Raw genomic sequence first — 16515 nt, 5'->3', positions numbered from 1 at the left:
TTCTGTGGAAGCTGAAATACAGACAAGTGTGGAAAGAGCAAATTGAGTATTTCTCAAACGCTAAATAGAGAATAAATTTAAGTCTAAATCTGTATGTTATGCTTCCCATGAAAGGGGATGCGCTGACAGCATGTCAGACAAATAAGTTAAAACCTATTTCTGTATGCTAAACATCAGGAATGCACTTGTGATTCTGACTCTCTTGTGTGTGTGGCAGTTAAGGAGGAGGATGGTTTGGTGACTGATAGAGATGGAATGCATTTGTTGTCTTAGACAAAAGTTAAGATGCTTTTGCATAGACTGCTTTTGTCTCTGGGGAAAACTGAAGGACAGGCTCACACCTTGCAGCTTGTGTGCTCCTTTGGCTTATATGGTTGGTTTAATAGATGCCTTCATGATCACTAGATGAAACTGAGAGTGCTACTTCAGAGAATCAGTTAAATAAAACTAGTTTATGTTTCTACCATTACTGGGAATCTATCTACATTCATTGTATTGTTACTAAAACTCTCTAGATTTATCACAGATGAATGTTGCTTTCCTATTCAGCGCACCACACCATGTGTGGAAGTGAAGTGAGCTTTGGGGAGAAAATCGAGCATCTGGAAAGCTACAGGCTCAGCATGTAATCAAGCATCCTCAGAACTGATACTGAACAATAAAAATTTCTATGTTTCATTTCCTTTAATAATAGTTATGAATAGACTTGTTTCTGAAAACCAACTGGGCAACTTGTGCATCTGAATTTAGGTATGGCCCGAGTACACACATGAGATCCATCTGTCTGGGGATTCAGGCAAAATATAGCAAATTTACATATTTGTCTTGAGTGGAAAATGAGAATAAAAGGTACAACTAGCTGCTCAGACCACTGCACTTCTCAAAATGAGCAGGTAGTAGCGTTAAGGATCTGTACCCAACATAAGGGTACAGATAAAGCTTAGGTCAATAGGAGCCTGGATAGTAGTGCTTACTGCTGTTCTGTAACCCAGTCCAACTAGAGCAAACATATTTTCCTTCCTTCCTTCCTTCCTTCCTTCCTTCCTTCCTTCCTTCCTTCCTTCCTTCCTTCCTTCCTTCCTTCCTTCCTTCCTTCCTTCCTTCCTTCCTTCCTTCCTTCCTTCCTTCCTTCCTTCCTTCCTTCCTTCTTTCCTTTCTTTCCTTCTTCCTTTCTCTTTCCTTCTTCCCTTCTTTCTTTCCTTCCTTCTTTCCTTCTTCCTTTCTCTTTCCTTCTTCCCTTCTTTCTTTCCTTCCTTCTTTCCTTCTTCCTTTCTCTTTCCTTCTTCCCTTCTTTCTTTCTCTTTCCTTCTTCCCTTCTTTCTTTCCTTCCTTCTTTCCTTCTTCCCTTCTTTCTTTCCTTCCTTCTTTCCTTCTTCCCTTCTTTCTTTCCTTCTTCCCTTCTTTCTTTCCTTCTTTCCTTCTTCCCTTCTTTCCTTCCTTCTTTCTTTCCTTCTTTCTTTCCTTCCTTCTTTCTTTCCTTCCTACCTTCTTTCCTTCTTTCCTTCTTTCCTCCTTTCCTTCTTTCTTTCCTTCCTTCTTTCCTTCCTTCTTTCCTTCTTTCTTTCCTTCTTTCTTTCCTTCTTTCTTTCCTTCTTTCTTTCCTTCTTTCCTTCTTTCTTGCTAGCTAGCTAGCTAGCTAGCTATCCCCGAAAGCACAAGTATTTTGAGAGCAAGTGATGATCCCTGGATGATATCTGGGATCATGACAGCCTTAATTCAAAGCTTAAGTGGTGCTAGAGAGAAGGCAGTGTGGATTCTTGAAATCTGGGCAGATGATGGAAGTCAAATCGTCTGAATTTCACCCTTAATTAGTAAAAGGTGATACAAAATGTATTTCATTATGTATGTAGAAGGAATATCTAGAATCAGAACAGGAAAACTATTAGGGAGCTAACTGTTATTCCTGGATTCAGAGACTGGTGACAGATGTTACCTACTCTTCATTAGTGTGGGCAACAACATAATACTCACTAGGTACTAGCCCAGGGATTCCAGATCACATCCTTGTGTCATGTTGTAACACAGCCGATTAAGACCTAAGGCATGGATATTCATGGAGGATGTGATGGAAGTTTATGTGTAAAACAGGGTCTGAGTTTATAGGAAGATACGATGTGTGCGAAAAGACAAAAACTGAAGTCTTCGCGGGGGCTCATGAGGAGCGCAGAGCAGAGTTTTCTCTCCTCCCTTCTTTTCAACCTGGTTCTTATTTCAGAGAGTTCTCTGATAACACCGCTTCCTTGTTTGTTCTCGTGTAATGTGGGATAGATGTGTAAAACCTGATTTAGGTCTGTCCCATCACAATTGGATAGGACAGGTTTCCTGAAGGGGGGATGCCTGTCTCTTGTTTCCTCTTCATTAACAGAATTGCACCTAACACAAGCAGTCCAGAGTCTTGGGCAAAGGACTGTTTTCTGTGCATCTCATCCAGCACTGAATCAATGCAACTTTAACATGTTGGAAGTCTGTAGGTTATTAACAGGCCACATCTATATTTGACTGCCTGTCTGTGAAAGGCAGAATTTTCATTATTCCTTAGTTTCCATGACAAGGAAAGGAAGAAGACTTTCTTAAATCTCTGGGATCACTTTGGACAGTGAGCTCACTTAACAGCAAGTGTAGAATAAACTTTTGGTAATTCATGGGAATTGTCATTAAAACTATCCACTCTAAAAAGTATGTTTGAATTTTTTTTCTTCTAATCTGTAACACTTGTTTTATGGCAACTGAAATGATTTGTTATTGTTTCACAGATATGTGTTGACAATTTAATTTGTATAAAATATTGAACACTCAGATGTGGTTTTAAGTAGAAAATCGTATCTGAAATGTATGACCTTCCTATTTGTAGCTTGCTTGTGGTGTTCAATTTCTACAGTGAGTGAAATAAGAAGAACGGGGACATCTGCCATGTTTTATTCAAGACTAGCACTGCGCCCTACTGAATAAAATTCCTGCAGAGCCTCGAGGTCTTTCTCTTCCCACTGTACCTAGAGCATAGGCCTAATAATAACTAACTAGTTGGAATAATAGCTAGCATGATCTTGTAATTGTGAGTGTTATTGATGTGGATTCTGGCAAGTTCCACCCTCAGCCTTTGATCTCTGGAAGATGCCTGGCCCCTGGGCTGCTGCCTGGGCACGCCACGTGTCTTGGCTGCTCTGCAAGGAGCCCTGTCAGCTGGCTGGGTTCCTGTGCTGTGCCTCTTTACATCGTACCCTGCCAGAAAACACCTGTTTCCAGGCTTTTCTGTTGCAGAAGGATCGGTTTTCAAGTCCTCATGAAGATAAGGCTGTGACAACTATCATGTAATGGGAACATCAGTGTGAAGTGAAATTATTACAAATGTACATTAGCATATGAATTGTTCTTGTGAAATGCTGTGACATGAGTCAGCTTCTCCTCTTAATACAGGAAACGCGCACTATGGATCAAACAGTAAGGGACTAATATTATCTTAGAACCAGATTACAACTTTAACCATATTTTTTGTTTGTTGTTAGCAAACAAGAATATGACTGCAAATTAAAAGTGCTTATCTTCTCTCAGCTGAAAGATAATGCAGTGGAAACACTCAGCCAAATCCCTTGTCAATACACATCTATTAAAATCAGCATACCAGCATAGAAAGCAACTCTGGAAAAGCTGTATTCTCTCCTTCATGTTTGATCTGTTTGTGTTGGTGGGAGTTGAGGAATTGTCTGGGCTGAAGGCTTACTTCCTTTCTGTGACTGTAAGTCAATAGTAAGTTATCTATTGCAAATTTAAACTGTAAATGTAGTGCATGATTTGACTAGCATCTAATACTCTGATTGAGCTTGCACTAAGGTCAGGTGTAGCCTGGTAACTAAGTCCTAATTACACTATTCTATGAGTCAAGTGTTTGCTATGAGGGTAGTAATTAATGTGAACCTAAAATTATCTCTTTGCTGGCTTTGAAAGTATGACCATGATTGGTTATTTGTTGACCTTTTCATCTTGTACTCAATTCTGAAAAATGGTGCTTGACTAAGGAGAGGGGTTTTGCATGCTAAGGCTGTATCAAACCCAGGCTCTTTGCTTGTAACAGCATTAGACTGGAAGAATTGGGTTAATTCAAGCAGAGAACGTGTCAGATGTTCACATCCTCTGGATTAAGACAACCAGGTTATTCCAGAAAATTAAACAAATAATTTTTTAATAGCAGTTGGAGGGTTTGAACAGCTGTATATTTTCTTCACTTTTTGATTCCCTATTACGCACTCATAATGACATGTGGCTTATTGTACATGATATATAACAAAATTTGCTGCCAAATATTAAACAAAAAGCTAATGATAATTCCTCTTCTGTGAGAAAACTTATTTTTCTATGACCTGGGCCAGTGTAATTATGTAGCCTAAAATTTGTATTTCTGCATTATAGAGTATTGTCCAAACACAAATCAGTCATCAAATATCAGTTACCTTTAGCTTTTATTTACTGATCTTTAATCAAAAGAAGTAATAATAGAAGCTGCAGACACTACAGTTGAGTAGTCTGATGTAGGTAAAGGGTATGATGTTCTGATTTAGCCTCTGACTATTATACTGAGCTTTCAAAATTGTAAAAAAGCCTTATAAACCTTTGCCATCCTGAAAATGTAGCCAAATTATAATTCCTCTGCTTTGTTTTTCATCATTTGAGCACTCTTATGATTCCGTTCTGAACATAACACAATGATTGCTTTCTTGTAGTAATCTCTTCTGAAGGATCTTGTGTAAACCTTTGATGGGATAAACAAATAATTAGTCTTCTTTTATGTTCTATGCTCAAACAAGTGTAATAGATTAATGACACTTTTTTTAGCAACCAGGTTGATTAGTCCTGTTGTGTTGTAATCCTGGTGACTTATGCAGTTCTTAATTATCATTTTAATCACACTTTCAGATAAAAGGCTTGGTGATGTGTAATTCCTTTAACTATGCTATAGCCTTCCAAAAAAAAAAAAGAAAAGAAAGGAAATATTTAATTCTCCATTCTCTGTAATTTCCAATTTTTTACCTATTTTTTTGCAAAATACTTAAACCATTTGATTTTTGGTTTCATTCTGGATTCCTGGATATGTGATGAGAACCTTGTGAGTAATTGCATGTAAATTAACAAGTTTATTTCCACACCTCATGCTTGCATTTTTTTGTTGAGGTTTTTTTCTGATTTTATTTCCATCTATAAAGGTGGAAACTTTTTGTCTGTTAAGTGGAAAACAGGAGGTCTGAGAGGGATATTGTTACTGCTGTGGAGAAGAATCTCAAATTTTACTGAATGCTCTTTTCCTTTCTTCCTGTGCTGAATCTTAAAAACTGGGTTTGACTGCTCAGTGTATCTGCTTTATTTCTTTGGTCTTAAAATTAATAATCAGCTCTTCGAAGTCCCTCTTCCTCCTCCATTCCCAGTTTTCTCCTTTGTGTTGTGCTGTAACTTATTCTGTAGTGGTCTTGACTGGGAGTAGACTGTCAAGTGTTTACACATGGGTCTCAAGATGAGGAAATGACCAGTAGCTGGGCTACTACAAGAGCACTTGGACACCTCACTCCAACTACTTTCAGACACCACTGGGCCCTTCAGCTTCTGTTCTGCTTCTACATATTCCTTTACTTTACCTGCTTATGATTTTCAGTTTACAGAACAAGTATTTGCCTGTCTTGATTTTAAGGTCGGAATGAATTTTCAAAGTGTGTGTTCTAGAGCAGATCCTACAAAACACAGTTTAGTCATGAGATGCTTCGAGCTTTTATCTGTCCTCTTCTGGATTTTTACCTGAAGGCCACTCAAGCATAAACTTTTCTTAAATTCCTTACTGTACGGCTGCTGAATCAGGGGCTTGTGCCCTTGACAGTCCTCCCCCCCATCTGACACAGTGTGATCGCTATCGCACCTTTGAGTATCCCAGCGGCGATTTCTCCTGTTGGAAACGTTCCACTTGGCATGAATATTCATTGGGCTGGAGAAGGTAAGATTGTCTGGTGCAGCAATTGTATCACTCAGCTAGAATATGGGACAGTCGCTTTCAAGTCACTCTTCTAATGTATATTTAATTATTTATACGTGTTGAGGTAGTTACAGCAGGAAAAGTTAAGAGCTGTTTCCAGAATATGCGGTAGCATGGTGGTTAGGTCACTTACTGAAGATGTTGAAATTTTATTTAAAGCTTCTGTCAAAATTCAGTTTAAAGCTCCTCAAATGCCAAGTCCCGCATTTGGTATCTGTTTTTTCTTGGCCTTCACACATAGCTTGAATATATTTATATTTGCTCAGATTTCAGCACTTTCTGTTGTTTTGAAAAGCTTTTCATTCAGTTACTTTGGTTTAGCTGGACTATCAGGAATGGACTCTATTTTTATGTTGGTTTAGTCAAAGCTGAAAAAGCGAGTGCACTTGGGAGAGAAGGGGAAGCAAGGAAAGCTTCTCTGACCTGTTGGGTTTTTTTTCACTAACCAGGGAAAAAAACAGGCTGAGACCCATGGTTTCTACAGATTTGAAGGACATGAAAGACATGTTTTGGCCTCTAATGATGAAGACCAGTGTCTAGGGAAATTTCTTAAAAATACCCGAGTAATTTAGACAACAATTCCCTTTGATTATAACCTAATTCTCACCACCTAACCTATTTTGGAGTCCAATGGGATTTTCAAAAGCTTATTTCTGCATATAAACAGACCTTGTGATTCTTTGGATACTCAGCATGACCAGAAATAATCAGTTTCCTATCTCCAGTTAATGTTCACTTGGTTTGAATCACTTTGGTTTCAATAATCAGTTTGTTCTGAATGCAAGGTATGATTTCTGGGTCCAGTGTACTTAAGGTTGGATTCTTACATTCAGAATTTCAACTTCCAGCCAAATGCATTTTCGTTTCCAGAGGAAGAAGACAAAATCTAGCAAACTCATTGCATCCTTTTGCATTTCTGGCACAATAAAAGATTTAAAAAGCTGTGTATATATGTATATATATAAAGATACATAATTTCCCCTCTTCCCCTCCAAAAGCATGGAGGTGAACAGTTTAATTCTTATCAGCAATAATAAAGGTTGTACTGAATTTCATACAAAAACTGTATTTGGAGCAGCCAACCTCTTGATCATTACACTGATCATAGAGTGTGCCTAACTTTAGGGAAGTAATTAAAGCATCCCCGGTTAAAGCATTTAAAATGATTTGGAGAAATAAAGTTCTGTCTTCAAATGTTAAAATTAGTTTACTGTGGGCATCCATAGTTGAAACATTAGTTATCTCTCTTTGAATTACCACTCTGCTTACTCAGTTTGCCATATTTAAAGTTATTGTTATTTAACAGGAAAATGTATGTATTTAGATGATTTGTTAGTTTTAATTTACTAATCCATTTTGTCTCATTTATGATAGAATTCAAGAAGAAAATTAGCAGGTTCACAGAAAATGTTAGGATTTATCCTTTCTTCTTTCTGAACATTTGAGAAAGGATGATCTTTTGGTGGCTCAGAAGATGTCATTGGGATAACTGGAAGAAAACAAGGAAAGTAGCTTGGCTTTTCATTAAATGGAGAATTTACAGACCATCTTTGGCATAAACATATTTAAATGGCTTATTTTTATTAGTCAGAAATTATACAGAGAGAAAATCAGTCATGCTGGTAGATCTTTTGGTTCTGATTTCAGTAGGAAATAACTTTATTGCTTCTTGAGGAAATAAACCCCAGACTAATAGTTGTGGACATAAAAAACATTATGCTGTGTTTTTCAGTCTTTAAAAACTAACATTGTCAAAGGACGGGACAAAACCCCCAAACATACTGCTAAGGTTATACTTTTCCCCAGGCAGGTCCCTAGGCTGGGGACTGGGTTGCTTTTTTGTTGTTTGCGTATTTTTTCTCTCACTGTTTTTTTTAAGGTTTAGCAACACTTGTTTAGCTTGCCAAGTTAATGAACTATTAATGAACTGATCTGAGAAATGCTGCTGGTATAATATAAGCCATACCAGCCTTAGACAGTGCCTCATATTAAACTGAATTTTCCCGTTTGCACAGATTGCGCTGCTGAGCTCAGGTTTGTTGAACTTCCTAATTGCCTCCAAACTTTCAAATGGATGATTTCAGCAGGTCTCCTCCCTGTGCTGTGGCAGTGATGCAAGGAGGGGCAAAGCAGTAACTCTACACCTGCTCCCGCACACACCTATCAACTTGTTCAACTTCCCCAACAGGTGCCGGGTTGAGCATGAGAACACCTGAGATTGCTTGGATCTGTAACCACTAGTGCAAATACTTCTGGCAGTTTGGAGAGGCTTTACGCTGGGGTGGCTTTACCAGTCAGGGCTCTACTATGGCCGTTGATGACAGCAACTTGTACTCTAGGACTAAGACTAAACTGAATTCCTATCAAACTCATTATAAATCAACAAGACGGAGAAGCTTACCACCAGGCATCCTGCTAGAAAATGATTTTAAAGGAAAATATCAAAGGGATCTTAGGAATATAGAGCCTATACATCCAAGGCGCCCTAGGAAAAGACCTTCTATATTTTCAGGTAGGAAATGGTATGTTATTAGTATGTTGGTAAAATATGTTCTAAACCTTTTTGGTAATATTTGAAGGATTCAGTGGCTGATTCCAGTCAGAATTTATTCAGTTTTAAAACCTAAGACAGTCTTCAGAGACAGATTTAATTAAGTATCATTTATGATTGAATATGCTGGACATTAGAGTTAAAGTGACGGAACCAAAAACAGAGACTTTCTTCATATTTTTGATTTCATGTCGCTTGTGGGGACTTCTTTTTAATACTTGGCATTTAAAGACAACCATTTGTTTCTCTAAAGCTTGAAACTGCATTTTGCCTAACCCCATTTACAAGCAATGCAGTCAATAGCTTCAGTGTAAGTATCTCTTTTGCTGCTCTAATGCTGTACCTCATTGCTTTTCTGAAGGCTTTTTTTTTTTTTCTTTTATGTAGACAGAAATTAACATCAACAAATAGTCAAATGCATGCTTTGAATTCCTGGCTTGCACTGGAGCCTGTAATGTCTGTAGTTAATAGTTCAGTTTAACTCTCTAGTTGTTAGGAAGTAGGAACAAGGTGTAAGAGTGGATTTCAGTCAAGATAATGGCAAGTCTGGGTTATTTTGTTTCTTTTTTTTTTAATTATTTTTTTTAAATATGCTTCAAAATAGGCAACAGATTAGCATGATGACAAAGTATTTGTTGCAGAGCCATCAGGCCATCTTTACTAGGAGGACTGAAAAGGTTTTTTGCTAAGGAAATCAATAGCAGCTCATCCCTACTGAAACTGAAGATGTGTTTCTGTGAGGTGATCAGAGGAAATTAAATCCTTTATAGAAACAAAAATATACTGGTTTTTAAATTGAGGTAATCCTATTTCCCGATGAAAATAATGATTTTTAAATTCCTAAGGGGAAACAGTATAGTCATATGGATCTTTAAAGAGCTATGAAGTGTATAAGAAGTGTTGTTGATTATTTGAATATTAATATTGAATTCCATAATAACTGCTAAACTCTCATGAGTTTAAACACTGCTGAGGGAATGGGCACATGATGTTAAAAGATGACATGGGGCAGCACTGTTTTTGTGGGGTTTGGAGCCTTTGCTGTACCTGAGTTAAGGTATTTGAAATATTCCAATACTCTAGGAAATAAAGCTTCTTTCCTCCTTCCTATTCTACTTCCCCAGCTTAAAAAAAGTGCATACAGCCTTAGCAGATCTTAAGTTGTGTGACTCAGGCATGCCCAAGGCTCCTGTGTTTCCCTGTGCCTGCACAGGCTCTTCCTGAGGTGATATACTGTGTTAGTCACTGTTGAAGCATGTTATTTTGGGCAGGATAGACCCTCTGTATCACATTCTTTCTCAGTTGCTGCTCTTTGTCTTCAGCCACCTCTCCTGTCCTTTAATTACTTCTCTGCTTGGGTTTTTTTTTCCTTCTGTAACTTTTCACTATTTTTTTTCTCTGTACATCAGCATTTTTGTTAGAAAAAACATACTAGTTAGCCTTGCGTTTGGTCTCCAACTCCTGTACTCTGTTGTGCTCACAGAGATTTCTTCCTTATTCTGTGATCTTCCTGTTTCTTTAAAATACAATTCTTATTTCCGTCCATTCTCTTTCCAACCTCCCAAAGTCGGATGCTACCTAGTATACTAGCAGTAATACTCCATCGTATGTGCTGCGTCAGATATGAGCACTTCAGCGTAGTTTGTGTGTCTGGAATCCTGCCATTACACTTGTGAAATCCACTGCAGCTTTGTTACTGTACACTCAGGGCACTTAACTCACAGGTAATGCAAATTGCTTGCTATAAGCAATTGATGGAGCATGATGGAAAGATGGGTGTAGTCTTTCATTTGGTAGGTCAACAGTATACATTGGAGAAGCTTTACTTGATTTGCTTTTGAAAACAGGTTAACAAAGTAACCTTGAAGTCCTCTGACCATTGTCTTCCATGCTGTAATTGTAGGCTAGAACGGAAACAGAGCTGTGTCATAAGATCATGGAATGGTTTGAGTTGAAAGGGACCATCTAGTCCAACACCCCTGCTGTGGGGAGGGACACCTTCCAGTAGATCAGGTTGCTCAAAGCCCCATCCAACCTGACCTTGAACACTTGAGATATAGATATGGATATAGATACAGATGATATAGATAGATGTACTTACTCTGCAGTCTATAGGACCCCTGCTGAATGAAGCCCGCTGAAGAATGTGGTAATTCACACTTCCTTGTTTCAGCCTATTTGTGTATTAAGTATTTTAAAGTTATATCATTTTGATTCTTCCACCTTCTAATCACCATGTCTCTGTTCAGTCTTCTATATCACTTTGAACCTCAGTTGTAGGACATTTAGTCATGTACATCTTGTTTTCTTTCGTATTGTGCTATCTTTAAAGAGCTTAACAAATGAAATAATGAATAGTGACACATAAAAACATCTGTGGGCAGGATGCATGTTGGCTTATACATGGGAACTGGTGTTTCAGACTTGGTGTAGACTCAGGGATGCATCTTGGACGTGATGGGCTTGGTTTACAGTTTTTTCTTAACTGTAATAGCTAGAAGCTCACTCTTTAAAATGAAAGCTGAAACCTGAGAAGAGTAAACATCTGTCTGTCCCGTTATCATGAAGTAATTCACATTTGCCTAGGCAGAACTATCCAAACAGTGGTATCACTGGGTTATTGTGTTCATTTCCACATGGCAAGGGCACGACAGAAAGTAAGACCATGAGGAGAGACCATGGCATTGCCAAAGGGATACACTGCACAGAGATGCCTTTTTTTCCCTTTCAACAAAACACTCTATTTCTTCTCGTTCTTTAAATTTGAAGTGTTTAGAGCTGTTGCATAGTTCTGTGCAACAAAATATAAATTTTTGTCTTTACTTTTTCATAGTTACGGGTTTTTTTCTTGAAAACTACACAGGCAAAAATGATCGTAATCATCATTTAGGGCCATTTATTGTCAACAAATAGGTTCATCACCTTCATTAGCTGAGTTTGTACAGATGTGCTGATATACCCTCAGCTCTGTATACTGTCATAGCCATGAATGAACCCAACCATGGGAGAACCATACAAAAAAGAAAAGTGTCTTATCTTAACCTACAGAGAAACCTGTGACATGTTAATGAGAAAAAAACCCATAAGAGCATGGAGTGGGCAATGAATGGGTCTTACGAGGTCACGTCTTTATGGAGGTACCTAAAAAAGGTAAATTGAACGAACTGAAGGGGCATAAAATTAAAATGGATTAGGTAAACATCATTAAACATCTCTGCTGATTTGTATGCAAAAGCACAACAGCCTGAAAAAAAATTAATATGTATTTATTAATTTCAATTTAGGGAAGCATAGGGTGTTTTTACTGTTTATTTCTTTTTGGGTGGAAACTGCTGATTTTCTTGTTGTTTGAGTTTCCTCTTTACATATCTCAAAGATACGAGATTTTGGCTGGCATTGTTAATGTTCTGTAGAAAGCAGAATAAACAATACAGCAATTACAAAGGTCAAAACACACACAAAAAATTATAATAGTTAAGTTCTACTTGGAAGCCATTCTTGTTGTGAGCTGGGGATGTTTGTTTAACTAAGCACCACTGAAAATACACTCCTAGGTCTCTTGGGCTTTGTTCTTCTCCTTCCTTTTTATATGCAGGTAGCTTGTATTATTGTTGAATAATGCTTGTTGACTCATGTCAGTTTTGAAGGACAGAAGATGAGAAAAATACTTTGGATATTCTGCCTCTCCCAGAACCAGGCACACCTCCATTTCATGCCTGTGACTCAGGCGTTGTCTTCACAGCCAAAATAAGCTCTGTGTATTCTGTGGGACAATATGTTATATTTACTTTTGTAAAATCCTTGTGGTGTTGCTGTGGGTTAATGTAACAAAAGTCAAAAGTCAGTGGTTGACAGTACTTTATATAGCTACAAAAAGTAAGAATGTAGGTTGCTGGTCTGTGATTTAAGGATAGAATAGCTAGTATTTTGTAACAAATTCACTGCTTTTTTTTTCAGTGAAAATATTGTCGCAGTTAGAAGTCTTGAGGCACTCTCTCAAAGCATTTCTGGAGTTCAGACCAGCATACAGTCTAGCAAAGTCACTTTCTAAAATAAGTAAGTTGATTTGACACCGTGTTTGTATGCAAATTAAAATACTGAAAATAATAAAGAAGAGTTTTACATATAAGAAAAATATTTAATAGTTATTCAACAGTGATATGAATAAATTAACTTTTCATGAGATGTGAGAGTAAAACAGCCAGCATGTTTGAGTTGCTTTTTTTTTTCTTTTTTTTTTTTTTTTCCTTTTGACTGGCTACATTAATTGGGAAAGACTTGCCAAAATGTAATTTCTTTTAATAAGGATGCTTAAAATCATGGGTACAGTATGTGTCTTGATTCAAATGAGTTATAATGATCTGTGTTCAGTATTTTAATTTAGTCAAGATCTGAATATCCTCCTCTCGGAATAAATTTTACTGCATGGTAATAACGTATGCTTGAAATATGCGTAACATAATTGCTGTTCAGTTATCCTACCCCTAATGTCACCCAGAGTTTGGTAGAGTGGCTTGTGTTGGTGTGGCATATTACAGGTATCATCCGCTGACAGCAGAAGGGAAGGCAAGACTGGCTTGTCCCAAAGTTCTTCCTTTTCTGACTTGAAAAAATTGGCTTGGTTTCCCCTCAGTGCTGTTAGCAAGACCTTCTGCTGACTGAAAATGTGTGGGTGTTGCATTTTTTATTAATTTGCTCTTCATATTGTAAGCTGACATTAATTCTGTATGTTACTGTGTTCTATTGACATGCCACCAGGCTATAAAATTGCTGACTGATTGCGTATTCGCCCATTGAGGAACCACTGCTTTATCAATAGAAATTATCAAATTGATAATGTCTTGCTTTTCTCTCGGCCTTCTGTATTTTTATGCTTACTTACATATTTCTGCATAAATTAATATACTCATCAGCATTTTAGTTCTTGAATTTATTTATTTTTTTTAAGTGTCATTTTCTCCGGGAAGGATGGGTTGATGATTCAGAGGAAAGCTCTGGATTCTGCATTTTGAAATCTCATGTAATGTACACATGCTGTCAAATTTGTTTTCTTCTTGGATTCGGAGGTATTTTATGGACAGTGGAGACTGATTTCCTAATGTCCTTCAGGCAAGTGATGAAGAAGCTTAATCTAAAGGTTTTATCTAAAATCTAAAGTTTTATTTGGGAAGGAAGCTCTCTATGTCCACTGGAGGGTGACTTGAACATGAAGGGGAGGACAGGGAGGAAGGTGAGGTTAAGATAGAGAAGTCTTCTTCTGCTATTATGGCACGGATTTCTGTTTTTTGATTTGTTGTTTGTTTGTTTCAAAAATTGTTTAGTTGTTGCCAAGATTGAGATTGTCATCATTGATTGTTATAGGTGTTAAGAATCTGCTGTAAAGCAAAGACTCCAGTGTTCAAGTGAACAAAACCCATTGTACACACAGTGATATACCTCAAATCTTATAACATCTAAGTTTTTATAAACTTCACTGTGCCGGAGGAGCTTGTGAAGCAGCTACAGCACTTGCTTCCTGATTTCAGCACAAGTTTCTGTGCACGCTGCCATAGAAATAGCATGTGAAAATGAATCTGGTTTAGTAACATGGTTTGCCAGTTTCACCCTTTGGCTCTTTGATATATCTGATCTAGAGGATAATCATTAAAGTGTAGAGTGAAGTCTTAAAACTTGTGTTGAATGATTGCCTTCTGGGAAACATACCAGACTTTTTTTATACATTTATATGAGTTTCCAGAAGGAGCATTGAATTAATATTAAACACTAGTTGTATCTCAAAAAAATGTATGTTAATGTAAAATGCATAGAATTTTGAAATAGAAAATAACAGTCCTAAGAAACATTAGAAAATAGGAAACATACAAAAATGTTTTAAAAGATTTAAGAACAAGGCAGTCGCTCTTTACATCAAATAGTAGTAGCCTTAACTACATTTCATATGCAGTACATCCATGAGGGTTTGTTGACGTTATTTTAAAGTAAAACTTTCTTTGACCATCATGAGACAACAGAATCTTTTATTCTCTTTATGTGATTTAAGATACACTTTAAGGGCATACTCTCGCTAAAATTATGCCTGTCTTTGGCCCATAAAGAATTATGTTTGCACTAATGGATTGGAAAGATTGCCTACAATAGTTTTTTTCATAGAGTTGAGAAATACATATAATTTCATTACATGAAAGACAGACATTACTTTTAAAGTTTCACAGTAGTGCATCTGCTGTAATCAAGAGCTTATCAGCTGAGTAAAATGTTTTAAAAGAACTAGACTTAAAGATTATCATAATGGCTTTGATTTAACTTTGTTCCTGATGTATATTTTGTTCCTCTTCTATAGTGCAATTTTCACATAAGCTAATGTAGTTGATGACACTGAAGTATGTTCTCTTGACAGTCAGATGGGTCTATGCACTGCACATAAATTACTCAAAATAAATTTATTCTGTAGTGCTCGTTTACTTGTAGATACTTCTATAGACTTGTTGGGTGAATTTGGTAGGTAGCTATTTTCCTTCCAGGTATTTATACTTCACCTATCCTTACACATTTAATAGCAGCATACTATATCCATGGTAGACTACCCATTAATGTCAGAAATAAAAAACCTTAATGTTGTCTTCCTTTTTATTACTTTGCTATCTTCCTGTAGCAGAATTTAAGCAACAACAAGTTTAGGAGTTTCTGAAAAAACTTACTTAATTTCAATAAGAATTTGAAAAAACAGTATTTTATCCATCTGTTTAGATTCAGACTGTTTTGCCTGAAGATGGGCATAGATAATAAAAGTCACCATAGTTACAAAAGTAATGATGACTCTTTGAATGCAACTATAGATAGCTGGGAGATTTTTTTTGTACAGCTTCTCATCATGAAAGATACCCTGATAGTGAAATGAAATCCTTATGGCACTTCTGTTAATGCAGCTGTAAGCCAAGAGACAGTGTTCATATATTTAGGTTTTCATAGAGAACAAATTTAATCAACTGTATCTCTCACAAGTTTTCTTTATTGTTACTATTTAAGAATGGTTAATTTAGAATGTGATTTTTATGAATTTTAGGGGTTGGATTTTAGATTAGTAACTTGACTTGAGGGGTTCAGGACATCATTATATTTGGGTTTTCTGGGAAGCTGAAATTGCAGTGTTTCACAAGATAAGATCAATTCAGGTTCTTGCACAAGATATACTAATGCCTAGTTGCTACAGAATGTTGGAATGCAGTTTATAATCAGATAGAATTTTGAAGACCTAACAAATGTCTGTTCATGCTTTTTAACCGTATACTTAAGCTGCACCTAAATTTAAAATTTCCTAAAATTAAGAAATCTCTCTCATCTGTTACTGGAAGACATTGCTACTGCCAGGAAAAAAAAAATCTGTAAATAAGCAATGTGTGTTGTACACGATACAATCTAGTGGCTCCTCTTCCAAGGCTGTGTAGTGGGGCTTTTGTTTATTTGTTTGTTTTAGAGCTGCCCAAGGGTATGGTTGTGACTTGCTGTGGGATTTTGCTGTGTCTTTGGAGTTACTGTTTCTGCAGTGTCACTGTTGCTGTAGTGGCACTGTGCTTTAGTTGCAGGACATGTTACTCTGCATCCCTAAGCTCACTTTGTTGTGGATTATCTGCTCTTCCTATTAAACTTTTTCTGGGGTGATTTGCAAACAATAAGGAGTTGCCAAAATAATTCTTAATCATAATGTTAAATCTGCATGAGGAGAGAGCCAGTCAACAAGTGTAACGTGGAAAAGGGGAAGTATAACCTCAATTTTGTAAAGGGAAATAAGGAGGGCCTGGGGAACTACAACTTGGTCAGTTTCACCTTTGTGCCTGGCAAGATCATGGAGCAGATCCTCCTGGCGACTATGCTAAGGCATATAGGAAATAAGGAGGTGACTGATGACAGGCAACGTGGCCTTCCTGATCATCTCCTACAGTGGGTGGTTCTTCAA

The 16515-nt window shown here is 37.1% G+C and overlaps 1 protein-coding gene across 5 annotated transcripts in view; it reads left to right on the top strand.

Moving 5' to 3' along the window:
• FRY (FRY microtubule binding protein) overlaps positions 1-16515 on the top strand; it is a 212841-nt gene that overhangs the window by 8787 nt on the left and 187539 nt on the right. For 2 of the 5 annotated variants that reach the window (XM_069882592.1, XM_069882586.1), the window contains exon 1: positions 8318-8522. The exons of 1 other annotated variant lie outside the window; for it this stretch is intronic. In XM_069882592.1, the coding sequence (XP_069738693.1) occupies positions 8318-8522 (205 nt within the window). Of the gene's footprint in view, positions 1-5931; positions 5972-8317; positions 8523-12518; positions 12618-16515 lie in introns of those variants that run through there. 2 more of the 5 variants (XM_069882600.1, XM_069882631.1) reach the window with 2 other exon arrangements.

Source organism: Phaenicophaeus curvirostris, chromosome 1 (genome assembly GCF_032191515.1).
Source record: "Phaenicophaeus curvirostris isolate KB17595 chromosome 1, BPBGC_Pcur_1.0, whole genome shotgun sequence".
Classification (NCBI taxonomy): Eukaryota; Metazoa; Chordata; class Aves; order Cuculiformes; family Cuculidae; genus Phaenicophaeus; species Phaenicophaeus curvirostris.
The sequence above is the reverse complement of the archived record's forward strand: the minus strand, read 5'-3'. Positions and strand labels throughout refer to the sequence as shown.